General features: G+C 40.7%; 2 protein-coding genes across 3 annotated transcripts in view; one reads left to right on the top strand and one right to left on the bottom strand.

Moving 5' to 3' along the window:
- Positions 1-2,463, top strand: part of LOC146696553 (leukocyte surface antigen CD53) — a 6,790-nt gene extending 4,327 nt beyond the window's left edge. The window contains exon 8 of the mRNA XM_085474694.1: positions 691-2,463. Within this exon, the coding sequence (XP_085330820.1) occupies positions 691-762 (72 nt within the window). The 3' untranslated portion in view covers positions 763-2,463. The remainder of the gene's footprint in view (positions 1-690) is intronic.
- Positions 1,718-27,249, bottom strand: araf (A-Raf proto-oncogene, serine/threonine kinase). Of its 2 annotated transcripts, XM_085474692.1 has the most exons (17): positions 27,176-27,199; positions 26,166-26,236; positions 25,445-25,682; positions 14,519-14,622; positions 13,637-13,739; positions 13,314-13,468; positions 10,919-11,017; positions 10,668-10,818; positions 10,548-10,575; positions 10,323-10,453; positions 9,997-10,199; positions 9,569-9,745; positions 9,355-9,401; positions 8,691-8,809; positions 7,004-7,135; positions 6,529-6,663; positions 1,718-5,964 (listed from the first exon to the last, which is right to left on the bottom strand). In XM_085474692.1, the coding sequence occupies exons 3-17, from the start codon at positions 25,553-25,555 to the stop codon at positions 5,824-5,826; spliced, it is 1,836 nt and encodes a 611-aa protein (XP_085330818.1). In that variant the 5' UTR covers positions 25,556-25,682; positions 26,166-26,236; positions 27,176-27,199; the 3' UTR covers positions 1,718-5,823. The 2 variants fall into 2 exon arrangements, with proteins under 2 accessions (XP_085330818.1, XP_085330817.1); XM_085474691.1 differs by lacking the exon at positions 26,166-26,236 and having other exon boundaries at positions 27,176-27,249.

The following is a 27,249-nucleotide window of genomic DNA, read 5'->3' as shown; positions in this document are numbered from 1 at the left end:
TTTAATAACGAAGAACATTAAAACATTACTGTTGGCCACATGTCAGCAAAGTTATGTGACATTAGTGACGTTTGTACTAACTTGGTTTTAAACCCTTTACTTTAAAATTTACGCCATTCAATAGCTGACCTTAATCTTACAGAGAATGATCAAAGCTCATGTAGAAACAAACAAACAAATGAACAAACGATTTTCTCCTTCATTTCTGTCAAACAAAGCTGTATGAAACGTTTCTAGCTGTTAGTATCATGGTTGCTAGGCAACCTGGGCAGCGCAACGGAGGCTAGACCGTCCCATTTCACAAGCCTCGCACTTCCGGCCTTAGCAGTCTTTAAGTGCGCGGCCCTTGAGGATCGTTGACGCTGCGTACTTTAAGGCTGCAGACCCTGAATTGGGATACAGCCCAAGATCTGCTCCCCTCCCACTTACCAAAGTGGGCCTCCAGCTGGACAATGTCCACTGCCACACCCAAAAACACAGCTCTAGAATGGATCGGGGAAGAAAAGACCACTCTTTAGATTGCAAAAGGAATAAAAATACTTCATATAAACAAGCATAAACCCAATGAAATTTCAGTCAGCTTGAGAAGCTCAGAATAACTTTTTTTTTTTTTTTTTTTTTTTTTTTAAAACAGTACAACATTGCATTTTATGTCCTTTTCCAGTTTAATTTCTATATTTCTGTTTACAGGTTTTGGGAATGTGCTTTGCCATGACACTGTTCTGCCACATTAGCAGATCTGGACTGGGCTACAAGTTCTGAATACCTTCAAACATGATCTTCCCATTTTACAGTAAATATCACTGTAAAGTTCTTTAGGAACTAGAGGGAAAGTTTCTGGAAAAACTTCCTTAAAATGAGAAAACTATTTTTCTAAACTCTTGCTTAAAGCTTAAACCTGTTTATGTACCTGAATATAAAGTATAACTGTAAATTCTGGCACCTTTGACCTTTAGTGCACTACTCCATTTCAGGTGAAGCTGTGTGCTGAGTTCAGTTTTGTACAGAACTTGCTTGGTGCCAAGTTTATCTTAAGGTCTGTCAACTTTTTAAAACAGTTTCTGTAAAATATTACCTTTGTACTAGTCTTTAATAAACTACTTACTGACAACAAATTTGGAAACATCCAATTAACCTGCAGTCAGCTGAGACTGAAGAAGTCACTTGGATGAGTGACAAAACGTTTCTCCCACAAAACGCTACGTCCAGATGAACACAATCAACGTTTGGAGATCAATTAACTTTATAAAAATAAAGAGCATAAACAGTGTTCTGTAGACTTCTGAACAATCTTGCTGTCAGATGACTTCCTGTTTATAGCTTGCCGTTTACTGATCTGTGGTGGAGCCTTAAAAATAACCACTTCCTCTTTTGACCCTGTTCAGCGAGTTTCCCTGAACAAGATTTCGTTTTAAGCTTAAGCGGGTCGAGAGGTCGTCGTTTAAAAACCAGTTAAATGTTTCACTTGGTAAGCTGATGAAACGAACTGTGTCCCAAAACAGACAAACAAGATTCCACTGATTGTACTGAAAGCTAAAAACAACAAGTTACAGATGAATTCATTTATTTCAAGAATAAATCCTGCATCATTACTGATCACAACACACACACACACACACACACAACCCTTAAGAAAAAAAATGATTTACATGTTAAAATAATTGTTCTCTTTGAAATCACAAAAACAGTAACAAGAAAACAAAAAAGAAACAGACTGTACACAGCAGAAAACACTATTTATTGCAAATTAACACCCCTGACACCTCAGAAACTATAGACAAGTACTCCAACTCACCTACAGATATGAAAAGACAATAAAATAAAATAAGAAACTACTCTGACACAGCTCTCATCCTCTGAAACAGTCGCAGTGCCTCTCTTCCCCCATATTATGGTGCCCCTTTGAGTCTCCAGATGAGAATCTCGTGTTTCCTGAAGCTGTTCAGGTCCACTTGAACAGAGATGTGGCACCTGTTCCCTCATCCTCCAGATGAAGACGTTCGGGAGGCATCCCCTCAATGTGAAACTGAGCACAAAATGGTTCAATAAGCTCTCCAAACCCACTCTACTTTTTACAGATGCACAGAAAACCTGGTCTGCTGACGTTATACCAAAGCACTCCTGATCTTATATTGTGGTTTAAAAAAAAAGTTTTGCTTTTTCTGAATGTTTATAAAAAGCAGCTCATTTAGAAAAAAAGAAAAACAAAGATTTCATTCAGCAGCTTCAGGCCATTCAAATACCCGTTAGTTACAGTTCCCTAAGTGTTGCTATTGTAGTGAAACCCCATGGACAACATCTTGCTTAGAGAAGAAGAAAAAAAAGAAAAAAAAAATGTTGACACCCATTTGTGCTCAGGATGTGTGAAAGCAAAGTTGCTAGAAATGCCCCTGCATTTGACAGAGTCCGAGTGAACAGAGGAGCCAACAGTACCGCGCCGAAACATACATTCATGTTGAGAATGTTTGAGAGAGAAAAAAGAAAGCGAGAGAGCGCCTGGTGCTGATGAACATTTCAAAGATAAACATTCCCAGTAAACATCTGATCCATTTCAGAGTGCTGTACTTGCAGATTAACATCTGCGATAACATCAATAAATAAGAAAGCAAAACAAAAAAAGCCCACCACAAAACCTCTCCCACACCCACCACATAACTGGAATGAGCATCAGTCAGGGTACCCAGCCCCTAGATTAACATGAGAATATTAAATTAGCAGTTCATTAGTGACAGACATCTGCATCAACAGGAGTTTTGCTTCATGTCTGTCACATCACCTGCAGGATTCACAGAAGCCTGAAACATCATCTCACACCTACTGCCTTCACTTGGGCGAGACCCGACCAGCAAGAGTCAATGCCTCAGAATACAGCACTGTTAGGACAGACCAGGAGGCATGGCTCCTGATCCCCTACTGTTAAGTCACCAAAATCACCACAGAGAGGGTTGCGTCTGTGCCCTTAATTTACTATGGATTAAATCTGCTTTGAGTGACTGCATTGTCAGGTCAACCTGTGAGCACTAGCCCGAAGATGCTAACAGTCCAGCTGAAGGAGAAACTAAAGGTTCTGTAGATATGACTATCGTTTCCATTTCTTTCATTAGTCAGTACTACAAATCTACAAAGGATTACACTGAAGAAGAGCAGTGGCTGATCTTCAGTATCCTGCTTTTTGTTGATGGCAATGAAATTGTTGTGGCTGATAAGCTTTAAGTAAAGATGAGTAAAGGCTTTTTAAGACAATATTTCCCCACCAGTATTACAATGAGCAAAAATGAGGGGCTGAAAGAGGGGCAAAAAGAAAAAAACAAATTAGATATCTATCTATCTATCTCTCTCTCTCCACAAACCCCCAAAACAAGGCCACACACTATCACTGATCACCAGCTAAGGCTACTAGCTTTTAAACCAGCCCAGCTGAACCCTGAGCACATGCGTATTTCTTTGAAAGACATCATGAAGCAGGACCGAGCCGCCTCGGTGTGTTACAAGCACAGAGGCGAGTAAATATTCAACTAATTCATCCATCCATTCACTTCCGCTTATCATTTTCAGGGTCACGGGGGGCACTGGAGCCTATCCCAGCTGTCATAGGGCGAGAGGCGGGGTACACCCTGGACAGGTTACCAGTCTGTCACAGGGCCAACACACAGGGACAGACAACCATTCGCACTCACATTCAAACCTAGTGGCAATTTAGATTATCCAATTAACCCATCCCCACAAGCTGCATGTCTTTGGACGGTGGGAGGAAGCCGGAGTACCCGGAGTGAACCCACGCAAACATGGGGAGAACATGCAAACTCCACACGGCCTGATGGTGGAATTGAACTCAGGACCTTCTTGCTGTGCGGCAACTAATTCAATCTCAGGAAAATAAAATGCAGGGCTTTCATTCATAACAAGTGAGCATCCCACCAAAGAAAAATCAACTGGATACAAGCTTAAAGCAATCTCCTGGTGGGTAACATACAAACGGCTGGACGAGCAAACTAGACAACCCTGACATTTGTTCTGTTCTCTGAATACTACAGATTTTAATAATTCAGCTATTTCTTCAGAGTAGATTTGTGGCCATCACAACAGAGTTTGCACATTTGCCTTTAGATGTGATCTCACTTTTGTGAAAAATGTACACACCTCTTCAAGCCTAAATTAGAACAACTAATCAACCAAGGTTCTCACAGTTTTAAGGCATGCCCCACACCTATAGAAATATTTTGAGAATATGCGGACATGTGTGAGTGAACTATGGACGAGGGACTGCAGCATTGGAGAATGGACCTCTGGAGTGTGGAAAAACTAGCCAACACTGCTGAAGCTGTGTACCAAGCAATTCAATCTTTAAGGTGTACAAAACACTCACAATATGTAGCAGCAATACAACAAACCACTTAAGCCCATGTGGTGCAGAGGCTGGCACTCTGCTGTTCCTGCAGTGTGAGAGCTGTAAGGTGCGTGCCTCAACATGGAAACCTCAGTTTACACCTGGAATTGAAATGAGCCATCTGTTGAGCCCTTGAAACTACATCTGTACATTTCTAACAACAATGTCCTCTGATGACCTGACTAACATCTCACTTTGGAAAACATTTTGGTTTAGAAATGAATAACATCCACTGCTGAAGTATTGATCCTAACCATTTAGTCCCCGTGTTCAGTGGACTTGGAACATTAAAAGTATCACAGTGTTGCCTGGTAAGTGACACAAGTTAGGTGATGTTTCAGGACTTGAAAAGGGTAGAGGGGTGGGCAACTGCTTTTACTAAAAGTTTGTTTGAAACAGCACATTCTTAAGACTAAACACAGGATTTAAGGAATGGGATAACTTTCAAACCCTCAAACTGTAATTTGTAATGTTTAAATTTGGACATGCAGCCAGTTCTGCCAGGCCCTTCTCACTGACTTTCCATCCCCCCACAAACAGCATCAATGGAAACTTGATCCTCAGATGAATTTAGTGAATTTCAAAGTTCCTATTTGAAGAATATCTACCTGACAAGATACATTTATGTTTTATGTTAGTGAAAGAAAATATCTACCTCCAGGCCTTTCACTGCTTTGCTTCATGTACAGCAAAAGACTATAACAGGTTAAATGAGCAACTGGTATACATTTTTTTCCCATAAACTTCTTTGCATAGTTCAGTGTTCTAAGTTGCCAGGTCTTGTATAGATATTTGCAAGACCAGTAAATGCTGAAAGTCCACACTGGGGGCAAACATCTAACCTTTTACAAAACATATCACGTCAGGCACGTATTCAAAAAGAGTTGCTTTCAAATGAGTGGCGTTACATCTCAGGTCCCCATTCCATTTATGCTGTGTTACAGTGAAAGGGGCACATGCCCGCTGAGCATGGAGTATGTAAGTGGATCATGTGACTTGAACCAGTGGCTCCAGCTCCATGACTGATTTAAGTCCTCAAAGATCTGAATTAGACTCTTTTGCACTGTATGTGCAACCATGTGAGTTTCTTTAGAACAACTGAAACTCCAAAGCAGGTCTAAGAGCCAAATACAAGTCGAGATGTCGATTGACTTTCTCAGCTGGCAAGAGCAGACATTTTACACATGTCTACAAACAGAAGGTCTTTCTTTCACCTGATGGGCATGTGCGTGTCATTTGTTGAAGGAAAGAAAAAAAAAAAAAAAAAAAAATTCACTGTCAGACTAAGGTTACTTCTACAGTCTGTTACTGAGTTTTGCTGCTGAGAGCTGCAGCTCCACAATGGTGGAGAGCAGCCAGCTGTGGCCTCTTTGAGGCACTGGAATGCTGTGGTCCTTGACAGGTTGGCGGCCTCTTTGCTGTGTGCTGTGGAGAGCTTAGAGGGGCATGAGCCTGGTGGTGTGGAACAGGAGGGGGTTCAGGTCCTCAGCATGGACAGCTCGATGGAGCGACGGCTCGGAGCGACTCCGCTCGATTTTCGGCAGCAAATCTTGCACCTGCTCAATGGACACCAGAATCTGAGGAAGGACAGAAATATTAGGAAAATTACAGACTAGTTTTGTCAACATTACGCAACTACATTGCATATGGTTTGGCAGTCACCTGATTTAAAGGATAGTATGAATTTACAGGCAACTACAATGACACGTCCATGTCTTGCAAATTATTTGTATTGAGCACTCCGATTTGCTTTTCCAGAACTTTCATTAAAGCATCCTGTGCAAGATTCCTCACTGGTGGCCTACAGTCCTGCTATATCTTGCTTTACATCAAAAATTTCTCCAGGTCTTTATGTTCACCTAAATTCTTCCAAAAACAAATCCTCTTTAGATTGATACAGAGGAGTGGCTGTGGCTCAGGCAGTACAGTAGGTCAACTACTAATCGGAAGGTTGGTGGTTCGATCCCTACAATAAATGATCATCTTTCTGACAGAACCCAGTTGTCGCCAAAAGTTTTGGATAAAGTAAAAGTTTCAAGTTAAATTTAAAGAAAGCCCTTAGAATGTCGAGTCACAGGACATTTTAACATTGCAGGATATTTTTTATTAAAGTGATAAACGATAAACCATACAAGACTGACCTGTGGAAAAAGGGGCCTTTCATCACGTTTAAACTTCAGGCAGTCGACGATCAGCCTCTTCATTGCTTTGGGTGAGGTACTATACAGCTTACTGAGGTCTGGAGACAGGTAACCACGTCCAACCATGAAGATTATCTGACAAAGAAAAAGAGGACCGAACAAGGTGAGCTACAGAACAAACGTAAGTATTACATCAAAGGTCTGAAGACAGCTTAAGAAACTGGGCCACAAGTCAAGTCACACAAAATTTGCTTCATGTGTTCCAGATGAATTATTTAATTCAGAGTTACATTTAACAGTTTATCTACTGAACTCTACTAATATTTGTTAGTTTTTTGGAACTGTGACTTACTCTATGGCTATATTTTTAATGTTAATAGTAATTAACAAAATCTTCGGAAAGAGTCAGTCAGATATTTTAGACTGACTCAGTGTTGTGTGTTAACATAAACTAGAATAAACTGGGTAATGGAACCTGGTCTCTGTTGTTGATATTGGAGTAAGGCAGGGTTCCTGACATCAGCTCAAACAGAACTACTCCGTAGCCATATACGTCTGACTGGAACGTGTATGGGTTTGTGTCCTGCATGCGGATCACCTCAGGAGCCTAATGAGAGGAGAGAGGAAAAAATGAATTAAAAACTGACAAAGAGGTACTTTAACACTACCGATTACACTAATTTAGCTTTTTGTAAAGATGTTGTGACTTAACCAGATTAGAAGCAAATACACTACAAACCCTTGTACATAAAAACTGCATGTATGGATATAGGGTCTATCAAATAATGTGCGTGTGACCTTTACAGTGTTTAAACAAGTGGATGGAAAACTTCCAGGGTTCCAATATACAATGAAAAACCATCATATTTCTATTATTCTGCTTTACAGTTAATGATACAGATGTGACTTGATGTTATTTACAGTAATCACTTTTCAAGAAAAGTCGTCAAACGAACAATATAACTTAACCTGTCAAGACTCAAGATGTACACAGGTTATAAAGGACAACATTAACATGCATCGGTAATAGTATGCATCAGCCGCTCATTTTGCAAGTATCAGCAGCTGAAGAATGACATGATGTAAAAGTATTACTAAAGATCAACAATTTCTTTACCAAAACTGTTTTTTTGTGGTGTGTGGCACCCAGCACAGTCAGAACCTGACATCTCTTTGGTGCATGATTTCAGTCAACTCCACCAACTTGACTGACATGTGGCACTGTGACATGACACAACAGTCCCAATAGAAAAAGGAACCTGCCCAATGAGTGCTGTGGGAAGCTGGATAATCAGCCAATTGTGGCCACGGGCAGGATCAACACTGTTGCCAAGCTAGAACCGAGGAGTAATAACACTAATGACCGACACTGCAGTTTGTTATGTCTGTCGGCATAGCGACGTATCAGTGGGGACTTAAACACATTAGATTTCAGACAGAGCCATTGGTCTTTAGTAACTAGTTAGGAGGGAAAAAAGCTCCCTCGTAGAAAACAATTTAAGTAAGGGCAATGTCAGACTGAAGGTGAAAGAAGACACAGCCACAGTTCATGTACGGGTGGCTGTGGCTCAGGTGGTAGAGCAGATCAGCAACTGATTGGAAGGTTGGTGCTTCGATCCTTGGCTTCCCCAATCTATATGTCAAATATCCTTGGGCCAAGATACTAAACCCAAGTTGCCCTCGGATGCGTTCATCGGAGTGTGAATGTAGATTAGTTTGCACTTGTGTTTAGAAGTGCTTATGTGAACGGGTGAATGAGGCATGTTGTATACAGCGCTTTGAGTACTCCGGAGAGTAGAAAAGCGCTATATAAGAATCAGTCCATTTACCATGTAATCAAGAGTCAAGTTAAATGTTCTAGCTGCTGCCATGTTGGATTTTTAAAATCAATGTCACGAGGACAGGTGGATCCGACTGGCAAAACAAGAGATTCTGTATGCTGAACTTAAACTGAAATTTTCAAATTTAATAGGACTTGAAACTAGCAATTTAGCCCAAGAACTCATCTGAAACAGAATTGAGTACTCATACAAAGGAGCAGAGGCTCATTTTGCTCTAGTGTTCTATAAAACCCAAAATCTTTTCAAAAACTGCTCCCCCTACTGGCCTTAAAATGTCATATAGACTCTGAGCTCTACAATAAACATGTTAAGTATCCTTACCATCCAGAGAATGGATCCGCTGGGTTGTTCTACCTGCTGAGAGCCAGTCCATCGAGCCTTCACTGTAGCCAAGCCAAAGTCACCGATTTTAACAGTCCAGCCCTCATGGAGAAAAATATCTGGCAGCAAATCTCAGAAAAATACAACAGACAGCTGCTGGACGTTTTCATGGTATCAGTTACTGCATAAACATTTCACAAGAAAGAAGTTATAAAAAGTGAGACTGACAGAGGAAACTACCCAAAGTAAACAATGGGAAACAAAGAAATGTCCACCTGACAGTGTGGAATGACTCGACAAACTCAAATTTAATACCTCAGTTTCAAATTCAAATGTTTGTCCCTGACAGCAGCGATGCACCGTATCATCTTAAAATTGGCCTCTTCATGAAAACAAGGGAGAGGTGTCTTCAAGGTAAGAGTCAGCATAGAGTTTGTTTCTTGTGTTAAGAGTACTGACACATCACAGTTTTAATGGTTTGGCTGCTCTGTATATCACTGTCTATTAAAAGGAAATGCTTTTTGTGTGTTGTTAAACCTTTAATAACTGCAGAGCATGAGGCTCAAATTAGCACGTGTGACTACGGGTTAAAAAGGTACAGCTATCTAAACTCAGAAACACACAATGACTGCACTTATGTACACCATGCACAAGAGAAGGATACTGTTTGATTTTAGATCTCGATGAATTATGTTCTTTGCATGAAGATAACTGAAAGAAAAAGCAAAAAAACCCAATTTGAAAACTAGTAAATTAAATTCATGGGTGCCAAACATTTGTATACAGAATGAGCTTCTTGCACTACAAAAAGACTTTATGTCTGCTACTTGGCCTGACTAAGTGATGATGGTGAAATGGAATATTGCAGCAAGTCTTACTCCATGCCCTGTGCTGTCTGTCTGGCCACATCAATGCGACGCACAGTATCAAACTTGCTCTCTAAGACATGCAGATGGCGGTACAGGCTGCTGCCTTCACACCATTGTGTGATGATGGCAAAGTTGGGCTTAGTCATGAAGCCCATGAACAGCAGGATGTTGACGTGGCGGGTCTTCCTGTAGAGAACAGAAATAGTGAAACTTAGAAATTCCATTACCTCATCCGCAGTCAGAAAGTTATAGTCACCACATTGTTAAGAGTTAAATTAAAGTGCTATAACAATGTGAACTGGTGTTAATAAAACCAGTTTATGCAGCGTTAATAATACTAATATCATTATCATTATTAATAACTCCACCACCAGCAGCAGTTGTGGAAAGATTTGTGCAAATAAAACCAAGTTAAAGTCATGTAAACCACTGCTCACCGCAACACCTGCATTTCATTTTTAAAGGCTTGTAACTGCTCAGGCGTTGGCTCTTTGACTTTGAGGATCTTGATTGCCACATCTCCATGCCACTTTCCCTTGAAGACAGTTCCAAAGGAGCCAGAACCTATTCTCTTCTGGATGTTGACTTCTCGAGAGTGGACCTCCCAGTAGTAACTTGAATCTCTGTTGCCTCCTCGGTGCTGAAACAACAGATTGACTGTTAAATTTGTTAAAAAGAGATAGCAGTTCAATGCATTCAAAGGTTGCCCTTGTGAATATGTAAAGTGACCAGTGGCCTGTGAACAATGTTAAAGACACCCTACCACTTTCTTTTTGTCATCAGAGGACGAGGGCTTGCGCTCCCTGGGTTCCGAAGGGGACTTTGGTGGCTTCTTCCCTGGAGAGCCAAAAGAAGAGGGCGGGCTGGTGGAGGGCTTAGGTGAGGGTTCAGGACCTGCAGCAACAAGAGACAGCACAACATAAGTGTCATACATAGAATAACAAATGTATTCTAAAACAGAAGAGAGGGGGAAAAATGGAAAGCATACCTATTGTGTTGTTGAACTTTAGTGCTTCCTAAGAGGAGATATGCAACAAAGTTATTTTGATGAATACACAGTGGAGGTGACAATCCTTCAAGCAAAAGCAAACAAGCAGCCAACACCGACCTCTATAATCATGGCAGAAGCAGGGTCCAATGTGCTGACCATATGAACATTGGGAGTAGATGTGGAGCGATGCCTCTGTAGAGACTGACCATCTCCGCCTGACATGGGGAAGTGAAAGGTTGAGGACGGGGATGGGGACAGGTGGCCCATTCTGAGCAAAAAGAAAGAAGGCCAAAATTTTGATTAAAATATACATTTCACAAAATAAAGCAATGCTGCAATTTTGATAGAACGCCATCTGCCCAGCTTACCCAGAAGGCTCTGGGGTTAAGGCTGGGTTGCTCTGCGTGGGGGAATTTTCTGGCAGTATTATCTGTGGGTATCCATCTGGGCAAGGACTGGGATCAGAACTGGACATAGGATTGAAAGAAAACAATTAAACAATATCACAGAAGTTTCATACTATTCAGGCTCCAATTATGTGCAAAATTTCTGTTATTTAGTACTAAATAATTTAGTAAGTGCATATTTGCACCGTTTTTTTAATGTCAAGTCTGAATCTGATCATCTAGGCACATCACAAAAAGATGGTCCGTATATCTCCATTTTTCCCTGAAACTGTTCTGAATTTTAAGAACTTCAGGTGTTTTAATTGTTTTTCAACATCATTAGGGCTGGGCCATATCATACCGTTCACGTTAACACTGGTATAACGTTCGGCAACGATAAGAAAATGAAATACCGCGATAGAATATGGGTAAAACTTTGTTTTTTGTTTGTTTGTGCCTTTGTTTTCATACGCACATGGTGGAAAAAGCAGGGCGGCGACGGAGAATGAGAAGGGCGAAAGCGGATCGTTGAATAAAACGGATGAACCAGAATTGGTTTGTAAAAATGCTGCAACTTCAGTGGTGTGGCACTGGTTTAGCTTTTGTCTGTCAGATACACGACAAAGCACTATTTTTGGTAGCGCATGCTAGCGGGCCGTCGTTATTACCGTGTTTTTTGGAAAATACGGCACTTAAAATCAATCCTTTGATTTTTCTGAAAATCAACAGTGCCCCTTATAATCCCTTGTGCCTTATGAATTCTGGTTGTGTTTACTGACCTCGAAACGATTTTATGTGGTACACGGCGCTGGAAAAATCTGTCAAATGTTTTAGTACGACTTTGCTAAGCTACGAACCCGCACCGCTTGATGGATTGTTGGAGCATTATGGCTATCGTAGGTAGGAGCCTCGGAGTGATACGTACTGTGCGTCAACATAATATTACCGTATTGTGTGTGTATAACCTCTTTCTAAGTTTTGTGGATATTATACATGGTTATATGTCAGCCAATTTCCACTGCCTTTAACTAGAGAACGCACATAAACAGGCAGCTGTTTTTTTTTTGTTTTGGTTTTTTTTTTTAAGTGAAAATAAATTATTAGAGCAAAAAAAACCCCATCAAAGTTGTGGAGTTGTAAAGTATTTTGTCTAGTGTCAATTATATCGTTATCAAATGTATATTGTGATAAATATTTTTGGTCATATCGCCCTGCTCTAATCAATCAGTCCCAATAAAGTTATTTACAAAGACTAAAGTAAAAGACTATTTTAAGAGTGCAGAAGGAAAATTACAGTGTGTAAAAATCATTAGATTTTAGTAGATGGCAGATTGCAGTCAACTAAATGTTGTTGTTGGGTTTTTTTTGGTTTTTTTAACCCTCCCAATTCAAGTTCATAATCCTAGCTACGTTGGCTGTTCTAGGAGAAACGTGTTAGTCAGCTAAGACAGTGAAAGAGGCCAATATGAGTTGAGTGAGTTGTTGAGGATATCCTGAACTAAGGAGCTCGGAAAGAAAAACGTCCGAACTTTGAGTTTCTTGGAAGACGTTTCACCTCTGATCCGAGAAGCTTCTTCAATTCACAGCTCCTTAGACGACAATGACCAGGATGACCAAGAACCTTCACACACATATCCTGACCTTTTCTTTTGTAAACGCTGCTGTTAGCATTTAGAGAAACTCTCTTTGAAGTGGATCCAACATTGTTGAACTTAAACATTTAGCGGACAAACTCCTATACACAAGGAGAATACACTCAAACTGTTTATCAGAAGGAAAGTGTGATTTTTAGGACACTGCAGTCTAACGTTAGCTGGCCAACTCTTATAACCAGCCGTTTAGTTGGCAGTCAGCTGTCTGGAGTCTAATTACAATAAGTAATTGCAATAATATTGGGAATAAAGAAGCATGTTTTTGCATGTTTTTGTGTGCTAGAGCCTTGACTGCAGTTCAGGAGATGAGGCTTGAGGTGAAGAGGATGAGGTGGAAATGAGGAAAGAGCATTTAAAAGCCTTTTGTGATCTTTAAAGGCTTACTATGTAAGCCTTTAAAGATCACAAAAGGCTTACTATGTATGTCTCTACATAAAACATGATTAACCAGAATACAATGTTCATCTCAGCCACTGTAATCAAAATTACAGGGCAACATGGCAGCTATAAAAAACACAACAACTAACAAATTAAAAAAACAACAAAAAACTGTATGGCCTGTATGTCGACATCATGTTGCAAAGTCTGGAAAATATCGTCTGAATCCATAGAATTGTGGCCCTCCTTAAAAATAGGACTTATTTTCCAACTAGCCACCTTCTCTTGGTGAAATATTACCAGCAAAGCATCTGGTACAGCCAACGATAAACACTACTCCAACTCACCGCTCTCTTATAGTATCCATGTCCACACACACGGTGGGGACCTTGCTACTGCAGTGTTGGTGAAACTTGTAGCCACATGTCTGACATCTGAAGCCATTGAAAAGGAACTTGTGGCAAAAATCACAGTAAGCCAGCTTGAAGAAAGTTTTGCGTACCTATACAGATAGAGTTCATGAAATTTACTTTGCAGTAATAACATTTAAGACCATCAAGGCTAAAAACAGCAGCAATTCAATTAGAGTATCACAGGCCAAAAACGTATGAACAGAAGGTATTTCACATAAGCTATGAACATTTTATACACAGGTATGTGAGATACTTACAAAGTTGTGCATGGTCAGGGGAATATCATCCAGGACCTCAACTAAAAGCTCCTCTCCAACTAGAGGAGTTATGTCTGTGTCCCAGTCCGTCAGTCTTTTTCGACTAGAGGGGCAAAAAAAGGAACATTTAGAAGCAATTTAAACACTCTTTGTACATATCACCAATATTGAAACCCCTTTCAAGGTTTAAAATGGCTAAGATAACAAAAAAATAACAACGGAGAGGTCTTCATTATCCTAATTGACCAATGCACTTAATTTGTATATCAATGAGTTTCTCAGAAATGTCAACAACTGTTTATGGTGCGAGAAAACAGTTTACAACTATGTTGAAGCATCAAAACTGCTAAATTACAAATTCTACCTTTAAGCTGTTGAATGTTCACAGACAGCTAGAGTAAAATTTTTACTTTCATTCATTTTTCTCTTTAAAGTGGATCTTTCATGGTCATTTCCAACTTTTATCCTGAGATTCTACTAGCGTAGCTAAAGTTTGAACAGAAGGTCAGTGATTCTTTCCCTTTGTTAAGACTGTTTTAATATTTAATGAAGCATAGGAATGTTACCCATCGTTACACAGGAAACCCTTCAAATGCATTATGGTAACAAAAAAAAAAAAAAACAAAAAAAAAATACACAATGAATAATTAATTGTATATTAGTTGTTTATCAATGCATATTGACTTTTCTACCGTTTCAGCCTTTGAATCAACTTCACATTACATCTTCAGCCTCTGTTATATACATGTGTTTGTCTAACATGTAGTCTTGTGACAGCTGTTCACTGTTGCCTCTCAGAGTTTCATGTGGGCTAAAAGGAATGCAAAGTCATTTTCCAATATGATGTGAGAGGACGTGGCACAAACAGCAGTGCAATCTTACCCTCCTAGAAGGCGAAATACAGCACAGCACTCTTGGCTCAGGCCTCTCACTTTGAGCGCTTTATCTAGAATCTCATGCACAGTCTGTCCTTGGCGGACATTCACCTGAAAACAGAATGCCATATTTGAATAAGTGTGACTTTGACATGACATTCTCTGATCACACAGGTAACACTTGGGTAAAATGGCAGTAACAAAGAGCATCAATTTTGACCATACAAGAAACAAACATTACATTAGATGATGCAGGTTACTGTTCCCATTATGTGTTTAGGAATGTGGAATGTAAAGCTACATGTAAATGTGGCTGAATATGATTCTTTGCTTTCCAGCTTTTTCTTCATGCTGTAAGTGGGAAATAAATTCCTCAGTCTCTGTCGCCATCTCTCTCATCTCCCCTTCCCTAGTTAGAGGTGCACACAGGAGAACAAACAAGAAAGACAAAAAGGGGCATCATGTCTCTTGTCTGAAGAGCTGCAGATGGGAGGAAATACCATGAGCAAATCAACCGTTCTTTCTGTACCACACACCTAAAGGTTTAGAGTAATAGTGGGTGGATTGAGCAGAACTAGAAGGATCTGTACCTCTCAAGAATCAGGAAACGGGCAGGGAAAATCATCACAGACCCCTCACACCCTGGACACAGACTTTTTGATCTGCTGCCCTCTGGCAGACGGTACAGAAGCCTGCAGACCAGGACCACCCAACATAGGAACAGTTTCTTTCCCCTCGTCATCTCCCTTCTTAACAGTTGACCTGTCACACTGCTCCCACTGCCAGACTGCAACTGCACCTTATGTACATTCTGTAGTAGGGCTGCCACGATTAGTCGACTAGTCACGATTACGTCGACTATCAAAATCGTCGACGACTGATTTAATAGTCGACGCGTCGTTTGAAGCTTTGTAAGATCACAAAAGACGCAGGAATGAGTAGTAGGATTTAAGAGTGTAATAACGGACTGAAACAGAAGTGGGCAGCACTGCATGGATGCCAGCTGCCGTTAAACCCTGAAGAAGAAGAAGCTGTGTCCCAGAATTCATAGCGCAGCCCAGCTCAATTTCCAACAACGGCGGCAGCTAGTTAGTTTTAAAATTACTCTTATTATTCTTTTCTGGGTCACAAAATAAATGTAGCTGTGTAAACCTCAAATATTTGCTCAGTTTATCAAGACGCCACATATTTTCAAAAGCGCGCCGACGTTTTCGGAGACGTCTGTTACCCACTAGCTCGATAGCTAGCTAGGCTCACTAGAGCCCGTGAGAACACCGGACTCCCGGCAAATCGTTTTCAAACCCACCGCCTTCTTTCGCTACTCAGGTTAAACATACATAAGTCACTTAGATAACTTAAACATGTTATTGTTTGGCTTTTTTTTGTATTTTATTTGTTCCTGAGTAAATCGGTTTGGCTGAGATTAAAGTTATAGTTTTTACACAGCTGAATAAACGTCAAGCAGACAGCTGATTATCAGAAGTGTGAGATGCTCGAGAATTTACTCCGGTGTCCTGTTATATTTTAGATAGCAAGGAGTTTATTAAACTTCACCGAAACAATCTGTAAAATTCATTAAAATTTAATAAACTATCATCCTGTCTTTATTTTTAGTTAGCACATACCTTAAACACTTAAAGCTGTAAGCTAATGATAGTTATATATGAGCAGATGCTGCTGGTGCAATATGCTGTACGTTTTACGTCCAATGGATGATGATCTGATTAGTCGACTAATCGCAAAAATAATCGGTGACTAGTCGACTATCAAAATAATCGTTTGTGGCAGCCCTATTCTGTAGTATTCATTCCACCTCATTTCATTTCTGTATTTTATGTATACAAGTTTAGATTCGTTATTTATAGTTGTTTACACAGCTTTGTGTATGTATGTGTAATGTGTGTATATAGATGTGTGTGTGTGTGTGTGAGATTTACATTGCTGTGCTTGAGAGCCACCATCTACCAGAACCAAATTCCCTGTATGTGTCTGCACATATACTTGGCCAATAAACACGATTCTGAACTAACCTTTTTCAAAATGAAACGAACTGAACTACATCCCGACTACCGCTTACACATCTGGGCGCTAACTTAGGCTGAGACCCCATCTAAATGAACCTCTCCATAAAACCTTTTATTTCAATAGTCACCTGAAAATAAAAAAAAAAAATATCTACTGAATCACCAGCCAAATGTCATTTTAAAAAATAAATATAACTTCAATTTACACATCATTATGGCTAGGGCTGCTCAATTACCGTAATTGTCGGGCTATAAGCCGCTACTTTTTGCACAAGCTTTGAACCCTGCGGCTTTTAGTCAGGTGCAGCTTTTCTATGGATTGTCCATGAGCGGATTTGTTTTGTTTGTTCCGCTGTTGTACGGCACTACGTTGCCTGGCGGAAGGATCGGGGTTCAAGAGTGGTATGTTGGTCACATGTCCATCCGCCAGGCAACGTAGTGCCGTACGAAGTAGCGCGAAAAGCAAACTTCAAAGTAGCGCTACGCGTTCAGCGGGAGGTGTGGATGACGAGCGGCGATAAACTTGCGAAAAGCAAGTTATGCTCAACTCCACCATTGGATTCTGACAGCGTGGAAAAGTGTGAAAACATCCACGATCACCAACGGATTTCGAAGGGCTGGACTGTTGCATGATGGAGAGGAGGACACCGCCACGGCCCTTCTGAGGGTGTTCGACTCTGAAACTGACAAAGAGGATTTGTTTGGTTGGTTTTGAAAGTGACAACGAAGGAGAGAAGCGGCGAGTGAATGACGAAGCCATCCTGAGCCTGTTTGTATCCGACACTGGAGAAGAGGACTTTGGTGGTTTTAGTGCGCAGGAAGAAGAGAAAGATGGTGGTGAATGACTGACTTTTCTTCTTGTTAAAACAGTGTCACTGCACCTGAGCCTAAAAGGTAGTCCGAATCTATTTTTCTGGTGTGCTGTAGGTTATTATGTACTACATTTGTTACTCATTTATGAAGCACAGTACATGTTTCGTACTTGTAATTACCGCTACTTGTACATATACCTAAAAAGTTATGCAAATATGCACCCATAACTTGTTTTTCAAAATATTAATAAAAGTGATGTCTCCAAACAGCCGTCTCTTTCCTGACAATTCGCTTTGTGCATATTCTCTTACATATGATGAGTCAACATTGAAACACCTGCAGCTTTTAGTCAGGTGCGGCTAATGTATGTACAAAACAGGATTTTCCCCTGATTTTAGCTTGTGCGGCTAATATTCAGGTGCGCTCTGTAGTCCGGGAAATACGGTAATCGAATTTTAATCACGATTACGATCTGGGCTTTCAACGATCATTAAAAATGACTGAGCCGATTATTAGCCCCTCCCTCATTTATCCGCGACACCTTAAAGGCCGGTCCGTGAAAATATTGTCAGGCATAAACCGGCCCTTGGCGCAAAAAAGGTTGGAGACCGCTGATTAAGAGGACCCGAGGGAAGCTCGAAAAGCTCGGAAAGCTAAGCAGAAGTTATTTGGAGGGGAGAGTGACTGCCGTTGGTTGAAAAGAGGGGTTAAAAAAAAAAAAAAAAAAAAAAAACTTCAGTGGTGTTGTACACTATTTTATATTATTATTTAAAGTCATTATTCAATACATTGTTATTGTTAACCCTTTAAAGCCGGTCAGAGCAGCATGCTCCGTTTTGTGTAACTATTTTTAAATCCCTGTAGAACCTGAACCGTGTAAGCTAGCGCAATATTTTTTTTTTTTTTTGCATATGAAACCAGAGGAGTTGTACTTGCATCTTATGCCATCAGCTTGTCCTCGGTCACGGTTTCCTTCCACATATAGCTTTGCAAAAGTTGCATAAAAAGGGCTTGCAGGAACAAAAACATAATATTCCAGAAACACGCTTTGCCGATCCGATCAGCTGTTCGTAACACTTCCCACATTGAAACAGACGTCAGCGCGAACTATCGCATGTCCGCCATTTCCTGCCCGAAACCGGAAGTGACATAATTTTCGCGGAAAATGTAGTTTTTTACTTGTAGGCTTTAAAAGCCTATACTGGTGTTTTTATAAGTCATGTTTGACTTTTCTGAATAGTTTCTGGGATGCTTAGAACTCGAATTGCACTGCTGGAAATAGTTTATTTTGATGCACATGCTGTTTTCTTTGCAAATTTGCATCATAGGATTGTTTTTTTCGTTTTTCCTGCAGTGTATCTCCAAAATAAAACTATGAAGACACTCAAAATAGATTTCCTGTTGTTGTAAACTATTTTTTGCAACTTTTTTGTATTTAAAGTTTTGAGGGATAAACCTCTTAAATTTCTCCAAGTAGAAATATATGTAAAAAACAAAACAAAAACTATTTTCAATTTTTTGTAGTTTATTGCACTTTTTTGCAATTAATGTAGTTACTATGGACTTAATGCATACATATTATTAAAATATGGGCTATAACAGTTGTATAGAAACTTGAAATGCTCCCACAAATGGCACTACAACATGTAAAAAAATAATATAAGCTCTGGCGGACTTGGTTCTATAGTAGGTCGTAAGGGTTAAATAAATATCGTCAAATAATCGAGATCTCAATTTCAGTGAAAATAATCGTGATTATCATTTTTGCCATAATCGAGCAGCCCTAATTATGGCATTAATTGCTTGGTTGACAGAGCCAACACAATCAACACCTTTGGTTATCCCAATGAAGAAAAACCAATTACATTTTTAAAAAAATAACAACAACACAGCACTTCATATTATCTCAAAAAGTAAGAAAGCACCTTCCTACTTGTCTGCTACAATAATATGTAGTGACATACCCTTGCCACCACACATGTGGAACTGTCAAACGTCAGCTGTGTGCTTATGTTAGCACATCACAATTGGCCAATAGGTTCTCTCATTTTGTGGCTGGTTTGGAGGCAGGGACTCAATAACCAACCTCTTCACAGTTACTCAGTTCTTCCCTACATTTCTATTCGGGACTGAGTGTCATGTCTCTCCCTTATAATGTTGACTAGTCACGATTACGCCGACGACTAATTTAATAGTCGACGCGTCATTTGAAGCTTTGTAAGATCCCAAAAGACGCAGGAATAAGTAGTAGGATTTAAGAGTGTAATAATGGACTGAAAAGGAAGATGGCAGCACTGCATGTACAAGGATGCCAGCTGCCGTTAAACCTCAAAGAAGAAGCAGTGTCCGTTATAGCAGCTGCGTCCAAATTCAGAAACCGCATCCTCCTGTGCCCGCATTTGTAGGCCGATTACGTTACAGTGACACGACGAAGACTGTCCAAATTCGAAGACTCCGACAAATGCAGCTGACAAATACGCCCTTCATTTCCCCAAATTTGAAGGATGGGTCGGGTGTATACTTTGTGGCCCAGCCCATCCCAGAATTCATAGCACGGCCCTGCTCAGTTTCCAACAATAGCGGCAGCTAGTTAGTTTTAATATTACTCTTATTATTCTTTCTGGGGCACAAAATAAACGTTTAACATATTTTCCAGGCAAGAATGTAGCTGTGTAAACTTCAAATATCTGCTCAGTTTATCAAGACACCACATATTTTCAAAAGCGCTCTGACGTTTTCGGTAGGGGTGCAACGATACTCGTATCGATATTGAACTGTTCGATACAGTGCTTTCGGTTCGGTACGCATATGTATCGAACAATAAACATTTTTTAATTTATTTTATCAACTTTCCTTCTGACGATGCTGTCTGTGTTGAGCGCTCAGTGGATCTGCGCTCGACAGTGCAGCCTAGGCGGAGTAGTCGAACGCAGATTCACTGAGCGCAGGGCAAGCTAGCCAGACAGAAGTTAAGCTCGCCTTGCAACATGGCAAACTGAACCTCCCCCACCCTCATTCAGATCTGGCGTTTGGAAATATTTTGGTTTTCATGTGAAGTATGACCCTGAAGGTAAGAGCGTCATGGACTAAAGTAAAAGAGTATGTTGGATGTGCCACACAATGCTCAATTACATGGGTGGGAACTAGTGTGTTAGCGCAGTTAGCTCGTTAACGTGTTGGCAGTCCAGCCCCACGCACGGGGCGATTGGCGGTAGCTCGTTAACGGAGATTTGCCGTGTTGTGGCGTTAACGTCATTTCAACGAGATTAACGCTGACAGCACTAGTGGGAACACAACGAATATGACTGCACATTTACGCCGACATAATCCTAGTGCAAAATCAAGTGGAAGCAGACAAAAAACAACAAGCACGCATGCTACAAACTTTACCAGAGTAAACATTGCACTCTATTACATTTTACACAGCTTTTTGGGGACGCAATTTGGGTTGTACATTTAGCATTCAAGAATATACTTTAATACAATGCACATGATTCTCCTTATGGGGACCTGATATGTTTAATATGCTGCAGAGAATATAGTCCAGAAGAAGCGTATAGTATAGCTTTTATTTTGGAAAGAGCCATTTCTCTGTAATAAACTCTCTTTTCCAAAGATGAGTGATTCCTCAATCAGATACAGGGCTCGCAAAATCACTAGCCCAACGTCCTGGGGCTAGCGATTTTTCCAGTCGGGCTACCAAAATCTATCTCTGCCCTGCCCGTCGGCCTATCATAGGAAGGAAAAATATATGTCAATGCTTTTGCATTCTTTCGGAAATGTAGCTGGGTAATTATGTCATTGGCATCGGTGAGCCACTGTCAATATGTGACCTATTGAAATCGCGTTTGAATTTGCGCTTGTTTTTTTGCTTTCACTTTGCAATCGCGCGAACTGTGTATAGAGAGCGACAGCACTGATTGGTGAGTGATAATAATTTGCGCACCAACTACAGTGGGGCAAAAAAGTATTTAGTCAGCCACCGATTGTGCAAGTTCCCCCACTTAAAATGATGACAGAGGTCAGTAATTTGCACCAGAGGTACACTTCAACTGTGAGAGACAGAATGTGAAAAAAAAAAAATCCATGAATTCACATGGTAGGATTTGTAAAGAATTTATTCGTAAATTAGGGTGGAAAATAAGTATTTGGTCACCTCAAACAAGGAAAATCTCTGGCTCTCACAGACCTGTAACGTCTTCTGTAAGAAGCTTTTCTGTCCCCCACTCGTTACCTGTATGAATGGCACCTGTTTGAACTCATCATCTGTATATAAGACACCTGTCCACAGCCTCAAACAGTCAGACTCCAAACTCCGCCATGGCCAAGACCAAAGAGCTTTCGAAGGACACCAGGAAAAGTATTGTAGACCTGCACCAGACTGGGAAGAGTGAATCTACAATAGGCAAGCAGCTTGGTGTGAAAAAAATCAACTGTGGGAGCAATCATCAGAAAATGGAAGACATACAAGACCACTGATAATCTCCCTCGATCTGGGGCTCCACGCAAGATCTCATCCCGTGGGGTCAAAATGATCATGAGAACGGTGAGCAAAGATCCCAGAACCACACGGGGGGGACCTGGTGAATGACCTGCAGAGAGCTAGGACCAAAGTAACAAAGGTCACCATCAGTAACACACTACAACGGCAGGGAATCAAATCCCGCAGTGCCAGACGTGTTCCGCTGCTGAAGCCAGTGCATGTCCAGGCCCGTCTGAAGTTTGTCAGAGAGCACATGGATGATACAGCAGAGGATTGGGAGAATGTCATGTGGTCAGATGAAACCAAAGTAGAACTTTTTGGTATAAACTCAACTCGTCGTGTTTGGAGGAAGAAGAATACTGAGTTGCATCCCAAGAACACCATACCTACTGTGAAGCATGGGGGTGGAAACATCATGCTATAGGGCTGTTTTTCTGCCAAGGGGACAGGACGACTGATCCGTGTTAAGGACAGAATGAATGGGGCCATGTATCGTGAGATTTTGAGCCAAAACCTCCTTCCATCAGTGAGAACTTTGAAGATGAAACGAGGCCGGGTCTTCCAACATGACAATGATCCAAAACACACCGCCCGGGCAACAAAGGAGTGGCTCCGTAAGAAGCATTTGAAAGTCCTGGAGTGGCCTAGCCAGTCTCCAGACCTCAACCCCATAGAAAATCTGTGGCGGGAGTTGAAAGTCCGTGTTGCTCGGCGACAGCCCCAAAACATCACTGCTCTCGAGAAGATCTGCATGGAGGAATGGGCCAAAATACCAGCTACTGTGTGTGCAAACCTGGTAAAGACCTATAGCAAACGTTTGACCTCTGTTATTGCCAACAAAGGTTATGTTACAAAGTATTGAGTTGTATTTTTGTTATTGACCAAATACTTATTTTCCACCCTGATTTACGAATAAATTCTTTACAAATCCTACCATGTGGATTCATGGATTTTTTTTCACATTCTGTCTCTCACAGTTGAAGTGTACCTCTGGTGCAAATTACTGGCCTCTGTCATCATTTTAGGTGGGGGAACTTGCACAATCGGTGGCTGACTAAATACTTTTTTGCCCCACTGTATGTCCTCTGACATCGTCTTATCATTTGTTAGCTTACTATGCAAACATGACAAGTGAAATCTCCCGCAGCAAGCTTAAACATGTGAGAGGTTGATCGCGCAGAGAATCGCTGAGCGTTATGTGAGTGCGTGTGTAAAAGCAGCAGGATATATATTTTAGTTCTGCTGAGCCAAATAAGACAGGTCAGGGTGAAGAAGTGACAGCCAAAGAAAAGCTTACCGCAAAACTGAAAAGTTATGACAAATCAGACTATAAGGCAAAAAGAAAGTGCAGCTTTATGGTTTCATGGACAAAGAATTTCTGTGGCTGCAATATGACGAGCTAAATAACCAGGGGTGCACATAGGTGGTCCGCAGGTGCGCATTCGCTGTCAAAATAAAAAACGCGCACAAGATAAGAAGTTGCAACGCGTGTTTGCGTACATAAGATTTTCTGGAGGAGGACAGACATTTGTTTAGAACTCTTAAAGATGTCGAAGAAACAAAATCCTTTAAGCAATTACTTTGGTGTTCCTCCACCTCCAAACAAATGTCAGAAGGAGTGCGAACCGCAAAAGAAGCGCGTATTCTCGGAAAAGTGGTTGCAGGAGGTGAGCTGGCTTCAAACAAATGATGAACGCACAGAGATGTGGAGCAGAATGTGCCGTGAAAATCCCACTCTAGCGGACAAAAACAGTGCCTTTTATATGGACGCAAACGCGCGTTGCAACTTCTAATCTGGTGCGCATCTTTTATTTTGACAGCGAATGCGCACATGCGGACCACTTATGTGCACCCGTGTAAATAACAATGTTCTGCCGGGTGTGTCGTTGGTTTTCCCTCGATTTCTGAGTCGACAAGCGCCTTTGTTACTGGCACCAGTCATTTTAAGAAAGGCCCCCATTAGAACCCATGAGAAATGAAAGAAATGCATTACTGCTTAGTCTGCAATATCTTTCCCAGAACAAAACACCAATTGCAAACTAAAAATAAACCTGAAAAATCTGTTTAGAACAGCGTACTATGTTGCAAAGAGTGAACTACCACTGGCAAAATTTAGCAGTCTTTGCAAACTTCAAAAAGCAAATGGCCTAGATCTTGGTTCCACTTGCCTCTTACCCGTGACTTCAGTGGAAATTTCAAATTCAGGATCTGACAGACTGATTCATGTCCTACACAGTTCTTACAAGTTCATAGAAATTTCTGTTCAATTAGAACCAAGTATTTGAGTTGATGTTTGTAATTTTTATACAATGTTGTAATTTGTGTTTCAACAATTTTTTGATTAATGTTTTGTTTCCTTTACAATATTATACTTTAATGTATAATATTGTAAAGGAAACAAAACATCAATCAAAAAAATTGCTCTTTTTTTTTATTCTGGCTACTTAAATTTATTTTGGGCGAATTTTGTGTATCGTTGCACCCTTAGTTTTCGGATATGTCTGTTACCCACCAGCTCGATAGCTAGCCGGGGTTCAAGGCTCACTAGAGCCGGTGAGAACACCAAACTCCCAGAAAATCGTTTTCAAACCCACTGTGTTTGGCTTTTTTCAGTATTTTATTTATTCCTGAGTAAATTGGTTTGGCTGAGATTAAAGTTAGTTTTTACACAGCAGAATAAACATCAAGCAGACAACTGCTTATCAGAAGTGTGAGATGCTCGAGAATATACTCCGGTGTCCTGTTATATTTTAGATAGCAAGGAGCAGACGGCTGAGTTTATTAAACTCCACCGAAACAAACTGCAAATTTAATTAAAATTTTATAAACTAACATCTTGTCTTTATTTTTAGTTAGCACATAACTTAAACACTTAAAGCTGTAATCTAATGATAGTTAGATAAGAGCAGATGCATGCTGGTGCAATGAGCTGTACATTTTACATCCAATGGATGCATGATCTGATTAGTCGACTAATCGCAAAAATAATCGGTGACTAGTCGACTATCAAAATAATCGTTTGTGGCAGCCCTACCTACCTACTGCTAATACTACACAGATTTAGCACATGTGCTCATTATTTGTACAAAAAAGGTCCAGCAGAGAAGGGAAAAGCTCAGTTTGATGTGCTTTGGAAGGATCTGTACAGCTAGTAAAACTCACCTGTAAACACTGAGGATTTAAAAGGAGAATGCTCCTACATGAATCCCAGAGATTCATGTTGGATAATGCCATGAACACAGTGTCCTCTACACTGCCACTCATATCACTAAATTTAACACTGACATAGTGACAGGACTATGCAACAGCTACGCTTCAGTGTATGAAAACTTGACATCTAACAGGAATTACAAGTCAAATTAAAGGACGATGGTGGCAGGCACCATCTGAGAAACCTGATACCAACTGTCCAACTAGCTTACTCATTAGCACATTCTGAAAGATGTCAAACTGCAATTACAGTTACAACCAACAGTGATGGAAGATTTTTTCTCCCTCCTACAGAAGTGTTAAATGTCAATTGTTTTCTATCAAACAAGGCACTTTTTATAGTTACAATGTTTAATATAAAAAATGTCACTGGTCAAGACAAACATGGAGAAAAGTATCTCACCACTGTCCTCTGTTTGTTGGGGAGGTAGACTCGGATGGTTCCTCCACCTCGGGGTGGATCCTCTGGACTGGTCTCCCCTGAGGAGGAGTAGGAGGAGGAGGTGGAGGACATGGTGAGAGGCAGGAGGGAATTGGGGGAGGGCAGGGGGGGAAGGGAAGACACAGTACTTGGACACCAAAGCCTCAGGAGAGCTTCATGCACAGTGGGGTCCAGAGGAGTTTTGCCCTTTACCTAGAACCTACACAAACACAAAAAGAATATGAAAAAGTGCACATAGGTATGATAAAATTGATAACACACAGACTTTAACTACTTTTATAAACATTAATAGGTAATTAATGTTAGAAGAATACTACAAATACGTTTTTGGTCGCTCTCTTTAGGGGTTGTACAGCAGAAAATCTACCTCCGATAACCCTTCCCTAGCATCCTCATCTATCACACGAACCCTCTGTACCCCTCTCCTTCACAACATCCCCAAACCTTCCTCTTTTCCTCCTTGTCTAGAAGATCAGTCTTCAACATCCTGTGTTCACCATCACTCCTCTGCACATATCCAAATCAACTCAGCCTTGGCCAACTTTGTCTTCAAACCGCTCAACCTGAGGTGTCTCTTGGATGCACTCATTTCTAATTTTGTCCATCATAGTCACTCCTAATGAAAATGTTAACGTCTCCAAACTATACATCATAGCAGCTCTCACTACCATCTTGTAAACACCTTTCAATCTTGCTCCTGTCCTTCTGTCACGAATCTCCCCTGGCACTCGTCTTCCCCCTCTTTTACCATTTCTTTTGGATAAAAATCAATTAAATTAGTAAGAGGGAGTGCTATTTTCTGTCTCAACTACTGTACAACACGCTAGTAAAAACTTTAAAGTTTAAAAATCACATACTTTAAAGTGTTGTTGAAAATAACAGTTGTTTGATTAACCCAAACACTGAAACCTCGCGAAAGCTTTTTCCTGAGTTTTGAATTGTCCCATATACCGGTTAGCTTGTAATCCAGTGGCACCAACAACTAAGGTGTTCGCAAAGTGGCCTACAGGAGCAAGAACTAACTTTTTCTAAACGTTGTAGCTCATATTTGAGACCGGGCGAGCTTGGAATTAACATTGAAACAAACCGCTGACAAACAAAGTTGCACATTTGGTTAACAGCCGAAAGATGCTAACGCTAGCTCATATTAGCCCGGTAGCCTAGCATGGGATTCGACTGCCTTGTAAAATGACATTTCGAGTTTGGGGAAGCCATGTTCCTCTTGGAGCGCGAGTTAATTGTCTCCGGCTAACTAGCTGACTGCCTTTCAAGGTAATTTGTAGTAAGGAGGTGCGAAGCGATATAATAAAAACATAATTCCTACAAAGCAAAGTAATCAGAGTTTTCGGAAATTCCTCTTCGCTCAACCAGCTAGCAAACTAGCATAGCTAAGCATTAGCATTAGTTGGAACGGGAGAGATTATGTGGCTGCTTCAGTCACTAGCGCAGTTTACAGTTAAAAGCTTTAACGCGAGTCCCAGCCTGCTAAGGTTAGCAAACTTAGGGGTTTTACCACGGCGTCAGGCTGGTGCCTACTTAAGTCTCTTTTCAGATATGCAGCGAATAATTTCCTTGACATGCTCAACACAGGACGGTCCAGATTGTGCTATGCAGTGCTTACGGTGACAGCAAAATCTCCTTTCGTCTCAGTGTTCTGAAACAGTTGGGATAAATAAAAAGTTAAACTCGTACCTGTAACGGCCATCTTGAATTCTCGCAATCTGGAGGCGAATCTGTCAAGAACTTCAGGGGAAAGCGGAAAAACT

Source organism: Copadichromis virginalis, linkage group LG12, assembly GCF_057382275.1.
Source record: "Copadichromis virginalis isolate Kocher_CV1m ecotype Utaka linkage group LG12, C_Virginalis_male_GT1.1, whole genome shotgun sequence".
NCBI classification, from domain to species: Eukaryota; Metazoa; Chordata; class Actinopteri; order Cichliformes; family Cichlidae; genus Copadichromis; species Copadichromis virginalis.
This window is presented reverse-complemented; position numbering and strand designations above follow the sequence as displayed.